Genomic DNA, 15,869 nt, shown 5'->3' with positions numbered 1-15,869 from the left:
GCTTTAATGCAGAGCATTGCTGTTAATGTTCTCTTAAATTTAAATCCACTTTTTTTATTAAAGTTTTGGTGCCGCTAGAAGGCCTTGTTCTATAGGTTTATCGATTCGCATAAGCTTTAACAAATAATGCACGGACCATAATAAGTCATAGTCTGCATCAAACGTACGTAGACCTCACTATCCTGTTATGAATACATCTAAATTTCACAGACAGCCAAGCTCATTAGTGGCTTAGGAAGACTTAGATTGACTAAAGTTGTTGTGCCAAATAAGACGTAGAAGATAATAAATCGTATTTCCATCATTTACATAAATGAGAACCATTAAATTTTCGATGTTGTTTAATTGTTACTTGTTTAATGTTGCACCTCATTCGTAGCACAACAATGCCACAATTCGCTGTTTATTTACCATCCATAATAGCATGGTTTTCACACCTAACCCTTTCAATCTACTGTGTCTTTCAGATGGTCAGCATGTTTTTCCACACATATCAATTAGTTATTACGCACCAGGTAGCAGGGAAGGGAAATCCGAGAGAAGTCCTATGTCTTGTTGCAATGGGCAACTGAAGGCTCCTCTCTACCGAAGACCTTGAACCCACTCTCCCGCTACCATCATCCGCGACGGCGTGTACCGTGTCTCATTTCACAGCTCATTCACTATTCATCGCTCGGTGTTAATTATGGAATTCGTTTGTTTTCGACGTAACGAAAACTTTTGATGCCGGCAAACGGTTAGAATTTCGCTAGCCTTGTACGTACCTTGCCTTCCGTTTACTACGCGTACTGGCTGACTGTTGCATGGCGGGAGAGGGTTTTGCTAGAGGAGAAAGTACGCTGTTTTCTTTTGTTTTCTCTTCATACCCCGGTAGGAACGGTTCGTATCGTTGGAAGGCAGCGCGGCTCGTCCATGGTAATTTGAATGCGTGCAAATGGCAGAATGTTAACACCTCGCACCCATTAAAGGGACCATCGGGTTTGGTTCGGGTTCGCTGTTGAAATGTATCTCCTTCTCTCAACGCCTTCCCCTTCTGTACGGCTAACCAGAAGCAGTGTAATTATGTAGCGTACTCTCGCATAAATTACATTTGCGTCGCTGGCATTTCACTTGCCTGGTCGGAACGTTTAAATCGGTCACATGAAATGTTAACAGGATTCAAAACACGATCCTAAGTGTCTTCAAAATTCATTGAAAAGGCATAACATTTTGTGAAATTCAATCTAAAAGTCAATAGTTGCGACATTACGATTTGCATGCTTAATGCATAGACGATTAGCGATTATCGCTTTCATTTATCGATTTATTTTTATATAATAATAATATTTATATAATCGATTTATATTCGATTCATAACGATTTATCATCTCGTTAAAATAAGTTTAAATAAACCAAATTATATATATGTAAACAATTATAGGATTATATGATGAATTGTGTGGGATAAAGTCAGGACATCATATCGAAATTTTAAATGCTGTGTATTGTTTGAAGTTCCCAATGTTAATTTCTTATTATGGATTTATAGCTTGAAATGTATGCATGCCGTCATGCTAACATTATTATCTTGATATAACTTAAATACTAAAAAAAACTTGTACTGCTTAATTATCATTTCAATTCTTAATGATAGAATTATTAACCCTTTGCCAGTTCCACAAGTTTTAGAAAATGCACAGCCCAGATAATATTTCCTGATAATAAAACTGCTTTAAAGCTGAATACAACGTCAAAGTAAGCCAACAACACTGTACCCATGTCCAAAAGCAAATCAGTGCAACCGCCAGCCGCCACCAACACATCGATCTTTGCCGAGCGACGACGACAGCGCGACGACATGTGGCGCGCGACAGGAAGAAATACTTAAATAAACATTTCGCTCAACATTATGTAACATTTATTCCTATCAACACCTTCATCCGGCTGAGCGCCGTCGGTCGGCCCTATCGGTCGCACTGACAATGGAGGCGAAAGAGTTCCCTGGAAAAAGAGTTAAAACCCCATCGGGCGATCATCATCACCGTCCCGACGGTTTCGTCGCTCTTAATGAGACAGCGAAAGCAGTAGCAGCAGCAGCAGCAGAAGTAGTCGTCGTCATCGTTGTCTTTCGCAAAGTTATAAATCTCTCCACTACCGGCGGAACAAAACGTAGGAAATAGGCAAGGGTGTAGCTTGACACGGTGATGCGGGGGTTCGCTTCAGGAGGTCTACCCGGGCAGCCTTATATGGACGCGAGCAAGCAAGCATAATAGAATAGTCACCAAGTGTCTCCGTTTAGGATGCTATTTCGCCTCCCAAACTGTCTCCCTTACTTTCGCTCATTCCGGTCTGCCTATTGCCATCGATTTATTCTTCCGCCAGATGCTTCCAGATTCGTGGTTCGAAAGGTGACGGATATCGTGTTTCCCTTGTATTGCGTGCACGAGCCAACCCAACCTAGCCCACACAGAAAGAGAGAGAACAAGATAAGAAGAGAGACAGAATTTCTACTTCCACAAAACAAGAACATGGAATGGTTCTAAAACCTGCACGAAAATCTTTATCAAATACAATGGTTCCAGTCGTGTGGACAAAATTAGTAAAATATGCTAAATAAGTAGCAACATACGCAACTTTTATGCTGATGCTGGAATAACCAGCAGACGACGGCTTTGTAAAGAAAGTAAAGACTTTGTTGTATAACTTGCAAAAATACAGCGAGGAGTTTCGTACTATGAAGGATGTTTTGAATTTGAATGTAATTAAATACTGCTTTGTGCTTGGTTTCACATGCAAATTGTAAGGAGCAGGTTGAATAAATTAAAACACTCTGAACACATGTTTGTCGAAAGTGATGAATACTTTACAGCAACATTGCTTTTGAAGTCTCAGCGAAGGGATCTAAAAATCCAAGAAAACTGCCTACCAACCAGTCAAAAAGCCAAAGCAAGAAATAATTTCGAATTAAAGCTAGACAAAAATAGATTATTCTTTTCATTACTTTGCATTCTTTTCATTACTTTTCATTACTTCAATTAAGCCCGTATAATAGATGTATTGCATTTTCCATTATCAGAAAAAAGAGCATGAAGAAAGCAATCAAGAAAAAAAAATTCTCACAATACGAATAAATGGAACCATATATTGAACATCAGCTCATGTAAAATGTGTAAAAACTAGAATTTATCAACAAAAAAGGTCAATATCATGTACCATGAAAGAAGAAACAAAAACAGTGCGCTCTAGTTTGAAGAAATATGCAAAAACATACCATTATATCTGGAAATATAAAATGTATTGATGTTTTAAATTGACTCAGCTCTAAATTATCTATGATATAAGTAATTAAATATACAGGCGGTCCGCGAGATACGCGGTTAATGGGACCGAAAACGGCTGAAAAATATCGCGTAAGTCGAATCTCGTGGTTTTCAGCCAAAATATCACTAGGTATACTAAGTAGCTTTAGCCTCCTTATTAATAATTTGAAATGATTCTGACTGATTACAGCATTTTTAAACCTTTAAAAATGAATTTAAACATTCGATCAAAAGGAAAATTATTTGGCATTTGACAATTGATGTGTCAAATCACTTGGATCAAGGATGTTATTAAATTCTTAGAATAAATTAATTGAGTCTTTTCATTACAGGGCAGTAGATAACATTAGACAACTTTAAAAAAAAATCAGAAACAGAACATTACTCCAGAACAAAAATGACACAATAATCTGATACAATAAGCAATGATTACAATTCGTTGATTCGTGTACAATGCAACACACAGATGCTATTACAAGGTTGAATATGTCCTTGCTTTACCGACGGTATTTGCAATATCACCACTTCGTTGAACTGTTTGCATCAAACACGCCATGTAAGCTCAATAATGTACAGAGTCTATCTAACGCAAACATACATAAATTAACTTACAGTATGATAACTTCGGCTGCTGATCGATCATTTTCCCGGTATCACATGTGAGGAAGGGTTGTATCGATGGCGTGCGCACAATTGATACGATATTGCACCAACTTCTTGCTTCACTCAATTTTCACCCATTGGATTGTTTCGCACAAACAATCGATCACTTACAATTTTACAAGTTCTCCTGGTAAATGCTGTTGGTTATTATTTTTCTCATTACATTTGCATCCACTCCAACCACTTGCTTGTCCAATACACCTCACACGCCTTAGTAACACACATATTTCTGCCTCAAAAATCCCACCCCAACAATGATGCACTAGTAATAAATTCTGACAATGGCCTCACAACTGCTTGCAGTGACTTTCGTGCTGAAAATGGACTCAACTGACACGGAAACTGTTCAGCCATACGTTAACGTTATGGATTGTTATTCCGTTCGTTTCGTGTGCGGTTTGGTTGTCATTGGATGCAATCTAGTTAGCGTCGGAATGGAATGGAAGTCTCCTATACATCATGTTGCTTCCCATATGCTTCCACGAGCCTTCAAAGAAATTCAATCCAAACAGACACATTTGGAAGTGGATTTGCTGTTTTTTTAACCAACAAATATCACAGTTTCTTTGTTTTTGCTTCTCACTGATGTCACTTGTGTACGGGAAGCTTTAGTTTGGGAAAATCTTTAACGAACTCAGCAGCACACCCATGCACGGACGTTTACCGCGGAGGCATGAATTCTGTTTCCGCGTATCTGCCCCAAAAGAGAGGTTATGTTACTGGCGATTCTTCATAACGATGCACTAATCCCGCATCGAAAGACGAAAGATCTCTGGATATGTTTCCGATGTTCTCGTACAGACGCATGCACCACTACCACCACTACGGCCACTACTACTACAGTTTGCATCCAACACCATCAACGCTACGGTCCTTGCCAGAACACACAAGGTGACTGCTGATCCATCTGCCAGCGAATCCTACGATTGGCTTCGTTTTGTGTCTAGTAAACAAGCGCATCGGTCGTGTGCAGTGGTCTGGTTCGGCGTACACATAAGGCTTGTTCAGTGTGAGGTTAGGATGCTTTGCTGGTGGCTGACACACAGCAACACAAGGGGAAACCGTGTCTTCACCGTATATGTTGGTTGTAGGTAGCAAGTGCTGGCTGGGGTAGCAAGCGTTATCTTGTCATCATGAAGGAATTCTTTTTCGATGGAAAAGCACAGTTTTTCAGCTACTGAAACATTGGCTGATTAGGGGAAGAAATTGAAGGGGAAGTGAAGTAGTCAAACGAACACCGTGAAGTATCACAATAAAATGGATAAGCCGCCAAGCTTGCGATACATGAGACGGGACGTTTTGTTACAAGTAAACGCAGTTTTTACCCGAGAAAAACAACGAGAAGCACGAGGAATAAAAATTCTCAACATTGCGTGGGGGAAAAAAGAGTGAACGGAGAAACGCCTTGAGAACAAAAATGGCGGATGAGCGAAAAAGAAGGCGGGGCTTGTGCGGATGCATCACCAAAATCGTCACTAGATGGCGCGTTTGCAATGGCCGCGTTCTTTTAGCTGCGTACGTTCCTGCTGCTCAGTTAGTTGGAACATTTGAATAATTGCAATGCAACAACATTCTAATGCTCTCCCACATTTAGCATGTGTTCTAGTGATATTAGTGTAAGTTTGGTAAAAAAAAGGGAAAGCAGTAGTACGCTATGTTTTAGAGAAGAATGAAAATGGTAAAAGAAATCAGCGTTTCATCACTGATTTGATATTTGCTTTTATTCGTACATTCATTGCTGATCAAGATGAGCTGGTTCTTTTGAGATGCATTACTATTGCTACTTAACCTAGAGAGCCATAGTTTAACTCCGATGGCACCGAGTTCTGCTGTGTGCCAAGAAGAGCGCTACTTGAGTACACTTTCTTAGATGCTATAAAACTGGTATTTGTTCTTTTTTACTGCACGTTATGAGATAGTTTTCTTTTGTTTACATTTCTGCTAATCCATAACGCAGTTGGAAGATATCGATACAATTCCCATTTGAGAAGCCTTAGAGATGTATTTGTATATTATATAGCCTTTTTTGTGTTCAGTTAAGATCACCTATCTGGTAGCGTTGAGAATTGGATGAATTTTATGAATTGTCATTCACACGTTTATACTAAGCTGACCAGCACACAAGGGAATGGATGGTTTTTGTGGTTGTTTGTTTATGAAACTGATGTCCTTGGAACTGGATAAACTTAAAGTACTTTCGTTAGAGATGTATGGTATTCTACACTTCTAATACCCATATGCCAAATATGTGAACTACTGGTAGAACACAAAACCATTTCCAATCGTGTAGTAGTTGAACGCTATGTTTTCACTCATTCAAGGGCCGATTCCCGTTGGAGAATGTATAAAGGAATGCATGCATCGTTAGTGGAACATGATAATAATCGAATATATTGTTTATAAGCGGCCAGGATGATTATGTTGTTTTAAAGTACGACCATAAACTTCGCCATTCCAATATTGTGTCATGGGACTAGTCTGACAACTGATGTTGATGTTTGTTAATAGCTCGGTTTTTGCTCAACCGCCAGTGAGCGTCGTATATGTTGTTTTGTAAAACAGCAAAAGGCACAGGAATAAGAAAGTTCTTCGCTCCTTCACTATTCGAGATAGTTGGGTTGGTAGGCTCAGGTCGAACACGATCGCTACTGGTATTAAGAATATGAATCTCGCTTTCAGCTGATCTACAGTATTGTATCATATAGGAGTGTAGAGGTTTCATACAGGTGTATATTGTTTTGTTACGAAAAATCAATCTACTACTACATGAGCTATCACACCAAGTTCCTATTTGTGGAACATTTTTCTTAACTAGCGATTTGAAAGCTTAAGATACAACTTTTCCAGATTATATTATTGCCAAACTAGTTTCAAATGAATGATCATGCTTATAGTATGTTATCTTATGTAGCGTTAAAAAAAATAACAAAATTAAAAGATAAAATCAACTCAAAAGTTCCATAAGTAGCGAAACAAATCTATAAATGAATCAGTAAACACGTAATAGAAGATATAAAGAAGCAAATGAATAAAAATTACTAAAAACAAAAACCATATGAATTAAATGTTATCCACTAAATCTGATGACTAGAACCGTGTTTTTAAGATCACAACTGATATAAATATAATAAACATATAACGTTCTCGCGTAAATTGTCAATGGTTTTCTGCGCAAAGAAGTAAAGCTGTAGTAAAAAAAAAGTTAATCGATCCTAGCATCGAATTGACGTTTTCTAGTGTATTAGATATGTATGTTCAGCCTCTGAAGTTGTGTGAGATGCACGGTCTGAAAGCTGATTCGAAATATGCACTACTAATTGCTTCCCACCAGCCAGCTAGGATAGGAACAGTTAGTTTGTCTTTCAGTTACTCGAAATGGTTAAGTACCCTTCACTTCTCAAACACTTATCGGAACACATCACGATTCTAGTCTAGTGCTATAAACCTTTCCACTCTGCGTTACTTACTGCAGGTATAGTGTATACATTTTCTAATCAATCTAAACTACAGAGAAAGGCTACAAGGTTTTCTTTTGTCTTTTTACTCGCTACAGTCACTGGCAATCTATTCTGCAGTTCGGTCATTACCATTTACCACATCTAGTTGATGCCTACCGCTATGTTCCATATCAGTTTCTGGATCTCAATTGTATTTTAGTAACGCTTCTATACACACATATACACTCACAAACGTGCTAAAACACTTACTCCCTAGTTTAAGCTAATGAGCCAATGAGCCTTGAGAATCATTTGTTTTTGGTTGGTATTACTCGGTTAACTGTGCACTCGAGTAGATGACTAGTGGTTGCGATCGATGGCATTTACATGTGCGAGACACTTACTGCACATCGCTGACTAGAGTAAATGGAGAAGGAACACTTAAGGCTTTCTGTTGAGTGAGAAAATTCATGTAAGTGGCTAATGTTCACACCTTCACACTGATGCTCATAGTAAATTTTTTATCGTATTCAAGCGCACTAGTGGCTGGTAAAGGAATTAAAGGGCCGCATATCAGTCTGCCAATACGGCATGCCTTACCACAATACGATTCATCCACTAATTTTACGCCCGCTCTATGTAATGGTAGAGTTTCGATCTAGTTTTAACACTTTACTCTGTGGAAGCTATATATGTCTTATCAATAGTAAGCTCCAGCATTGCGCATTGTCAAATCGCTTGGTTTGATCAATTCATTGTTCCACTAAAATTCCCTGCTTGTTTTCGCGCTAAAATGTCCTCTTACGATCCTCTTGTTGAAAAAATTTTCCTCAATCTTCCACCGAGCCTTTCTTACGTATCTTTTCTTACCTTTAACGGTCAAACAGCCGGCGTCATTGAATATTGCACACGGCAGATGAGCCTGCTCCCGAATTGTCCAAGCGCCGCTTCATGCCTTCCAAATAAACTTCACGGTTAAACAGTCCTGCCGCTAATGGAACGCTAAAAAAAGCGCAAATTTCGACCGTTCATTGCTAAGAATCACATACAAAAAAAGACGACTACTTACGTGTCAATGCCAGGTCGAATGATATTCCGGAACAGTGCCCATACCGGTTTGTGATCGGACGAGGTGATGCTTTGCACTGAATCATACGCAATACATTTGACCGGAGAAGGAGGATGCGATATTTTGCCTCCTGGTGGCAAATTTGAACCCCGCCGATGCACCGTTGTCACCGGGAGTGGTTTAAATTTGTACAGGATACGATCGGTGTACGCGGGCGCACGCTGCTTGCTGGAGGAATCGAAACGCTGCGTTCCGGGATCGTACTAAAACAAATTAAACATATATAGAAATAAACACAGGTTAAATGAACGCTGCGAACATTTCGTTAATAGCGTTTGCCCATACCTTGTACGTAGGTGGGAAGGTAATTTTAGCCTCGCGGAATCCCCGAAACGCAGCCCCGTCCGAAAGCACCGAGGTGAGCTGATCCGTGTGCATAAAACCGTGCGGCAGGTGGGCCGGCAGCGGGAACTGTGTCGTTTCGATCCACTGCATCAGCTTGTCGCGGGGTTCGCTCAGCCGAAAGTTTAAATCCCCACACCAGTACACACTGTCAAAGTTTTGCGTGACGTCCTTGTTCCGGTGCTTCACCGTAAGATTGCGCGGCAGGTCGAGCGCGTGTATGATCTTTTTCACGTCCGACACGCGCTCCTTCACCTTCTGCTGGTGGGCTGTCAGATGGGACGTTACAAACAGGAACGAAGTGCCAAACAGGCAGAACGAGATCGCCACCGCACCCTTCGTGCGGAAGGCTGTACCGGGCCGCACCGACAGACAGGCGTCTTCCGGTTCCGAGCAGAACCAAATCAAGTCGCGCCGGATGAAGGCGGCCAAATGGAGCGTACCGAGGCTGGTGGAATGTAGCAGAATGTGGGATGGGCCGAGCGTTTCCTGCAGTGTCACCTCCCACTCGAACCGCTCCGAGCAGGACTCTTGCGTACCGAACACAATAATATCGGGCACGTGCTCGAGTGCTGTCGGCAGCACAAAATCGTTCATCTGGCGCGGCGGACTTTGGCCGTTCATGTTCCACGTGCCGATAAAGATGGTAACCTCGCGGGTGGGAAGTATTTTGTCCAGCTCCGTTGCACCCAGCAGCGACGTAGAACCGAGCCGGCCGTGCAGAAAGTTGCGCTGGCGTGCCTTTTCCGCCGGTATCAAGTTGAGCACGTGGGCAGCCATCAGGGCCTGCCGGGCGAGGGAATCGGCCGAGCCCGGCGGTCCCTTTACGCCCGCGTCAGACTCGTCCGTCCCGCCGTCGCCGACTGCACCGGTCGGTACCATGTCGAACGACATGGATTTGCGCGATTCGTGCTGATCGAGCGAATCGCACCCACCGGGCAGCAGCAGATCGTCTTCCTTTTCGGCAATGTTCGGCGAGCTGTAGTGCTGTTCCATCTTTTCGTACCCGTCCATGTTGCAGCGATGCAGCGGTGGAAGAAAGCGCTCCTTGAACCGTGACTTGCTGGACATGATGGCGCGCTGCGTGTGGTTCTGGTACTCGCGGAAAACGATCGGTTTCGTTACGACGCGATTGTTCACGAGCGACACGTTTGCCTTCGGGCTGCGCCCGCTTACGTCCTCCTCTTCCTGGGGTGTTTCCACCCGCGGGCCCACTTCCAGCGGTCGCCGGTGGCGCAACGGGCTCGACTTTTCGATCGGATAGCTGGTGCACGTCTTGGCAGTTAGCTCCAGCTTCAGCTGCTGCCGACGCTGCTGCATCTCGAGATCGTACGAATCACTACCGGCACAGCAGCTGCCCGTCGCCGGATGCGAGTATCGATTGCGCGGCGGTGATTTCACGATCGCCTCGTCGATCGAGCAGCAGAGATTGAACTGTCCGCCTGCTCCGCCGCCAGTGCTGGCGGATGTGTTATTTGCTCCTGCTACGTAATTGCTCAAACGATTGCCGAGCGAGAGTCGGGTAGAGGACGCGTCACGCTTTCGTACAGCGGTCGGTATTTTCGTCACCGCTGAACCCTCCGGCCCGGTCGACGAGGTCGTGGTGGTAGTAGTCGTCGTCGATGACGTCGAGAGCAGCTGGTACGAGTTGGTATCACTCGGGTTAGACGAATCTTGCCGCTGGCTTGCGCTGCTGGTTGATGTGTTCGTAGCGGTAACGGTGCCTCCATTGCTTTTGCTACTACTGTTGTTGCGGTTGTTGTGGTTATTGTTGTTGTTGTTGTTGTTGTTGTTGCTGCTGCTGCTGCTGCTGCTGCTATTGTTTGCTGTTGTCGCTTTCCGCAATGCATTTGGTTGTGTTGCGGGAGCGGTATGATGATTCCCGACCAGACTAAAGCTCGACCCACTGTCGAACGTTTGCTGCTCGTCTTCGCTCTCCGAGCATCGCTGCGGCTCAACACGTGACGAGCGTTTCGAGAGTAAACCAAGAAATGGTCGTTTGCCCTTTCCACTTGCTGTAACGCTCGGACCACTGCTACTGCTATTAGGATGCATCACAGCGGCGGGAGGCTTCGAAGCACTTGGCTCCGGGACCGTTTTATCCATTGTGAACAAACGAACTAAACCAAACGATATCCTATACTTTCTCGTACGCAAGGCGCTGGAGGCGCTCAACACGATCGTCCATACACGCTGTCGCTTGCACTGCACACACTGTCGTTATATAAGACGGTAAACATCCCGTCCCGCACGAAGAACGTCCTGCAAAAGGCTGCAACGATCGGGTTCCACTGCAGCTGGTAACGAACTACGGCAAGCTGACGTTCATGGCCACCACGGCAGCAACAACGACGACGACGACATCCACGACGACGGGTACTGTGGCAATGCTCTCCCTGCATTGTTATTTATTTTTAGCCACCAAACGGACGGTCCACTCGTATGCTGTGCCCTTGATTTATATGATGAAGCTGATGGTGATGGTGACGATGATACGCCTCTATCGGCCGCATGAAATGACGGAGACATGCAGCAGTAGCAAGAGGAGTATACGCGCTCTCGGTCTCGATCGTGTGCTACTGACATCGTACCAGGTGTAAATGGTGACGCGGGTGATGCTGCTTCATGCATCATCGTCATCATCATCGGCGTTGTTGTGATTGCCGTGTCTACCGACAATTCTCCGACACGGTGCATTCATCCTGAAACAGAACAAATACCGTTTCGCTGCAGTAGAAGCGATATCCGGCGGTGGTGTTGAGGGGGATGCTTTCGCTCATTTACATCATTGCTAAATCAGGTGAAAACCCCCCTAGTAGATTATGACGATGACGTAGTAACAGCACTGAACGTACTTCGACGACGGTGGTGTCGGGATGGCAAATTATCCTTGAAGCTTTCGTGCCAAACAGGAGCGCTATCGGGAGTCTCCAGCCCGAGGTAAACAAAAGCAATTAAAACAACGCACTCCACGGGATTGTTCACATTTCTGAAAGCAGACAGTATTGTAAAGTAAGTTACAATGAACCCGAGCTCGCTTCCTTCTTGCTATTGCGCACACAGTAACCGTGAATTGCTTCGTTCGACCGGAAAGAATCACCACCCCCGTACAGCCAGCCACCCGGTACAGATGATTGCCCGTTTTTTTTCAGGATTATTTATTTACTTCATCTGTCAGATGGGGTTGACATTGCGAAAAAAGGATATGCCAAATGTTGGAAATAATTTTCAAATATTTATTGAAAACTAACATTAGAAGATGGGACAGCATTGAAATTATAATCTGAACACTCCAAACATACTGTAAAATCATGAATTCTTCGGGAAAAAAAATAAAAAAGTCAAATTTTCGCGACAAAAACGAAGCGCCCTTTGTGCTGGCTCCTGGCGTAACTGACAGCTGTGCAGCTCGTTACCTTGACAGAATATAAACAATCGAAACGAAAATAAAAAGTGGTGTTCATGCAGCCAGAGACGAGAGTTAGATAGTGAAAATAGTTTGTAGTTTGCGTTTCCAAATTGCCCTCGTCCTGCGGGGAATATCATTCCCGTTTGGCATCATTCCCTTACGGCATCGAATCTGTAAGAATGGACATCAACAGAAACAATGCGTTTTTCGAAAAGGTACACATGCTGGAAGATGGCGTGACCCTGGGGGATATTGAGAATTTTATGCGTGTATATTTTTTTTCCTGGCTCTCTGGCTAATTTTCCCTTCATTAGTTGAAACAAAACGTTACGGATTCTTTCGATCGATTGCGCAAAGCGATTGATCTGCGAGAGAAGCTGCTGCTGAGACAGCTGACCGTAGTGGTGCAGCAGGCGCAGCACATCACGTTCGAGTACGATAGCATCCGCTTTCTGGGGGACGGTGAGGATGAACTGGTCGGACGCATCCGCACGTACGGCAGGTACAATATCGACAATTTTAACGTAATCCTCCAGAAGGAACCGTACGAGAACGAGGACTACATTCTGCCTTCGAACGATCACGATCTGATGCATAAAAGCTGCCGCCAGGGTGCGGATGACGAGCGCAATCCCGAGAGCGAGGAGATTGTGGTGGAGTTCTTCAACAATCGCAGTCTCATCAAGGACAGTGCCGAGATGGTACGCGAATCAATTATAAATCTCACGTTGAGCGAGAGTCGTGAGCTGATCGACCGAACGATTGGCATGCCGAAAGCGTTCCTGGATGTAGCTACCGCCGACGAACCGACAAACGATGGCCTAGAATCATTGCGTGTGTGTAAAATCGACCCAACAGCGCACCGATTGTACAGGGGTCGTTGCTCCATACCGGATCTGCCGCCGCTCGATTCGCTTTCCTTTCAAGGTGAACAGCAGCAGGACGATGGTAGTAACAACAACCTGCAGGGAAGCGTATCCAACGGCAACGCCAAACATGGTCGCAATGTGTCGCGTGATGGGGAAAAGTTGATTTCACTTTCGCTGCCGCCTCAGCGCATGATACCGAAAGCCTCACAAACGGATGGACTGATTGTACCCAGCAATACCACCACCAGCACCGATTCCGAAGGAAACGTGCACGAATCGTCTGCCGCCTGCAAAGCGGCGGTGGACAAGCGTATGAAAAACGTAAATCACGTTACGATGAACAGTTGTGGCAGTACGATAAACCTTAAAAACGTCACCAATCTGACGATCAACTCCTGTTCGGAGCGACCCCAAATGAGGGAAAAGGAACACGCGGTACCGAAGACTTCGGGCGTGGATCAGGGACCTTCCGAGGAAGGCAGTCCGGAGTGTGGCTTCTACAAGCGGCTCATAACGGAGAACAAAATCCTACGCAACCATATACTAAAGACGAAGCTGGGCGGTGGGACAGGATGCGGAGGCGTAAAATCACAGCCTGCCGTGATGAGTTCGTCCGTCTCGGACCGCTCACTATCATCTGCGACCAATGAAACGCTTTCCAACTCGAAACAACCGTCCAACGAAACGGACGGCGTCTCGAATAGCAGCAGCAGCAGCAGCAGCATCGTCGCCCCGAGTGGCCCAGCCGAGCCGGAAACGAACCTCAACATTCCACTGTCAGAGCAGGAACTACGGCAGATGCTGGATATGCCTTCCTCGATGTGCGAGAAGAGCCTTTCGTTTGTGTTGGGCGAGCTGTACGGCATGCCAAGCGGGTTGGCCACACTAGCGAATGCCGGGGCGGGCAAAACGAAGGAACACACGATGCAGATTCAGCAATGGCTGAAACAAATAATCTCCGAAGCCGAAACGGAACCGTTTCAAAATGCGGAAATGCTAGAGTTTAGCAAAATTCACGACTAGGATTATTAGGAAGAGGAGGAATGTTTCGTGAAAATTTTCCTGTCGGTAAATGTTCCATACAAGTGTTTTTACCTTTATTATCTGTGCGATTACAGTTGCTGATGATTATTGTCTGTGATTATTTAGGTTCGATATAGTTTGGGTTAGAGAGTGAGGAAAAACTGACTAGGGTTCAGAGGGAGTGTCTTTCGATATTCACCAACCGTGCGCCCTCGTCAAGAGTTTGAATTTTCCTTTTAAAATGCTGATATAACGATTTCATTGCCCTTTTCACTCCTATTATTTGCACATATTTTGCTATGGGTGTAGGTTTGATAGATGTGTCTGTGGTTTATTTTATATGTTTTTCTTCTTCTTTTCTTAAATATTTACTAAACTATCGATTAGTTTGTATTGCTGGGTTTACTTAACAGGGTGTAATGAATTAATTTTCCTTATTTTTCCACCCAGAGGTATCTTATGCCGATTGTCCACATTCCATTGTTCAATGTACGAAACCATCCTTCCCCCCTTCCCCTCATTCAAATGCTTTTTTGATTGCGTGTGTGTGCCATTGTGAGCGACGAAAAGGTACTTTACTGTAACGTAGTACTTGATAGACTGCTTTTCTCACGAGTTTCGGGAATCGTGGCCTGGTGCGATGAATAGTCATAAGTATTTCGTATCTGACAAAGATAGCAAAGACCAGCTTCAAACGGTCATCGGAAGCAAAGCGGCAGCACACTCGTCTAGGTAATAATACGCGATTCATGTTAGTAATACTGTGTGGAGTGTTTTGTACGTTTTAAATGTAGTGTGGTATATAAGGAACAATTTAAACACAACATTGCGCGCGTTTCCTAATTCAACCGTACATGCATTGCTGGATTGAACTCACATTTTAACAATTTCTCGCTTGATCCGGTTTGCAAATGTATCTCCAAGTATCTGCAAGTTTTTCAAGGGTAAATATATATAAGAATCATTCGTTTTGCATCAATGATACAAAATTGGTACTTATGGCAAACAAATGATAAATAGAAAAAAAAAAAGTAAATGTCTCAATGAAATATGTCTTTTCGATGGACGCTTTGTCAGCGACGGTAGCGCAATGGCGTTTCCAACATAAAGCTTCTTTTGTTAAATAAATATTACTTATTACTGGCGAAAAGATGTGTTAGTTTGAATCTACAGGACCGTTGTCGAAATAGGGAGTAAACTTTGCTATAGTCGCGAATAGTGATGGGAAAAATAAAATTTTCGTTGGAATGGATTCCGGCTAACTCTTAAGTTTTTTTTTTTGGAATCAGATTGCGGATAGTAGGTCGGGAATCAAATTTCGGAATCGATTCCGAAATCAGCTCCGGAAATAGTTCCGGAATCGGCTTCGGAATTGGCTCCGGAATAATAATCGGCTCTGGAATAATAATCCTTCGAAATCAGAATCGGCTTCGCAATCGTACTCGGTTTCGGCATCTCCATAAGAATAAAGGGTTGGATACAATTATGCTACGTATTGATGGCTGCAAAGAATCAAAATTTACTTGCAAACGATCCATTCTCATGGAGATTCCCGCACTTACTTTTGAAATTTGATATATCAATTCAAAAACTTGTTCTAATTCCGGACCAAATTCTAATTCGGGAGTCAGTTCTGATTCCGTTACCGGAGCCAATTGCTATTCCCACGTCGATTTCGATTCCGGAGCTAATTCGGAT

The 15,869-nt window shown here is 43.6% G+C and overlaps 3 protein-coding genes across 4 annotated transcripts in view; 1 reads left to right on the top strand and 2 right to left on the bottom strand.

The window, feature by feature from the left end:
- The window catches only part of LOC121601245 (LIM/homeobox protein Lhx3-like), a 30,507-nt gene extending 25,285 nt beyond the window's left edge, over positions 1 to 5,222 (bottom strand). Inside the window, exons 1-2 of one of the 2 annotated variants that reach the window (XM_041930062.1) lie at positions 3,912 to 5,222; positions 2,313 to 2,436 (exon numbers count right to left, since the gene is read on the bottom strand). In XM_041930062.1, coding sequence (XP_041785996.1) covers positions 2,313 to 2,322 — 10 coding nt within the window. In that variant the 5' untranslated portion in view covers positions 2,323 to 2,436; positions 3,912 to 5,222. The remainder of the gene's footprint in view (positions 1 to 2,312; positions 2,437 to 3,911) is intronic. The other variant, XM_041930061.1, reaches the window with a different exon arrangement.
- A 417-nt stretch (positions 5,223 to 5,639) lies between these two features.
- On the bottom strand, positions 5,640 to 12,015 carry LOC121601244 (inositol polyphosphate 5-phosphatase E-like). The gene is made up of 4 exons (XM_041930060.1): positions 11,930 to 12,015; positions 8,814 to 11,859; positions 8,469 to 8,731; positions 5,640 to 8,401 (listed from the first exon to the last, which is right to left on the bottom strand). The coding sequence occupies exons 2-4, from the start codon at positions 10,974 to 10,976 to the stop codon at positions 8,293 to 8,295; spliced, it is 2,535 nt and encodes an 844-aa protein (XP_041785994.1). The 5' UTR covers positions 10,977 to 11,859; positions 11,930 to 12,015; the 3' UTR covers positions 5,640 to 8,292.
- Positions 12,016 to 12,305: 290 nt separating this feature from the next.
- On the top strand, positions 12,306 to 15,409 carry LOC121601249. The gene is made up of 2 exons (XM_041930067.1): positions 12,306 to 12,494; positions 12,594 to 15,409. Exons 1-2 carry the CDS (start codon positions 12,459 to 12,461, stop codon positions 14,169 to 14,171), a joined length of 1,614 nt encoding a protein of 537 aa, XP_041786001.1. The 5' UTR covers positions 12,306 to 12,458; the 3' UTR covers positions 14,172 to 15,409.
- Positions 15,410 to 15,869: the final 460 nt, after the last annotated feature.

Source organism: Anopheles merus, unplaced genomic scaffold (assembly GCF_017562075.2).
Source record: "Anopheles merus strain MAF unplaced genomic scaffold, AmerM5.1 LNR4000047, whole genome shotgun sequence".
Classification (NCBI taxonomy): domain Eukaryota; kingdom Metazoa; phylum Arthropoda; class Insecta; order Diptera; family Culicidae; genus Anopheles; species Anopheles merus.
This window is presented reverse-complemented; position numbering and strand designations above follow the sequence as displayed.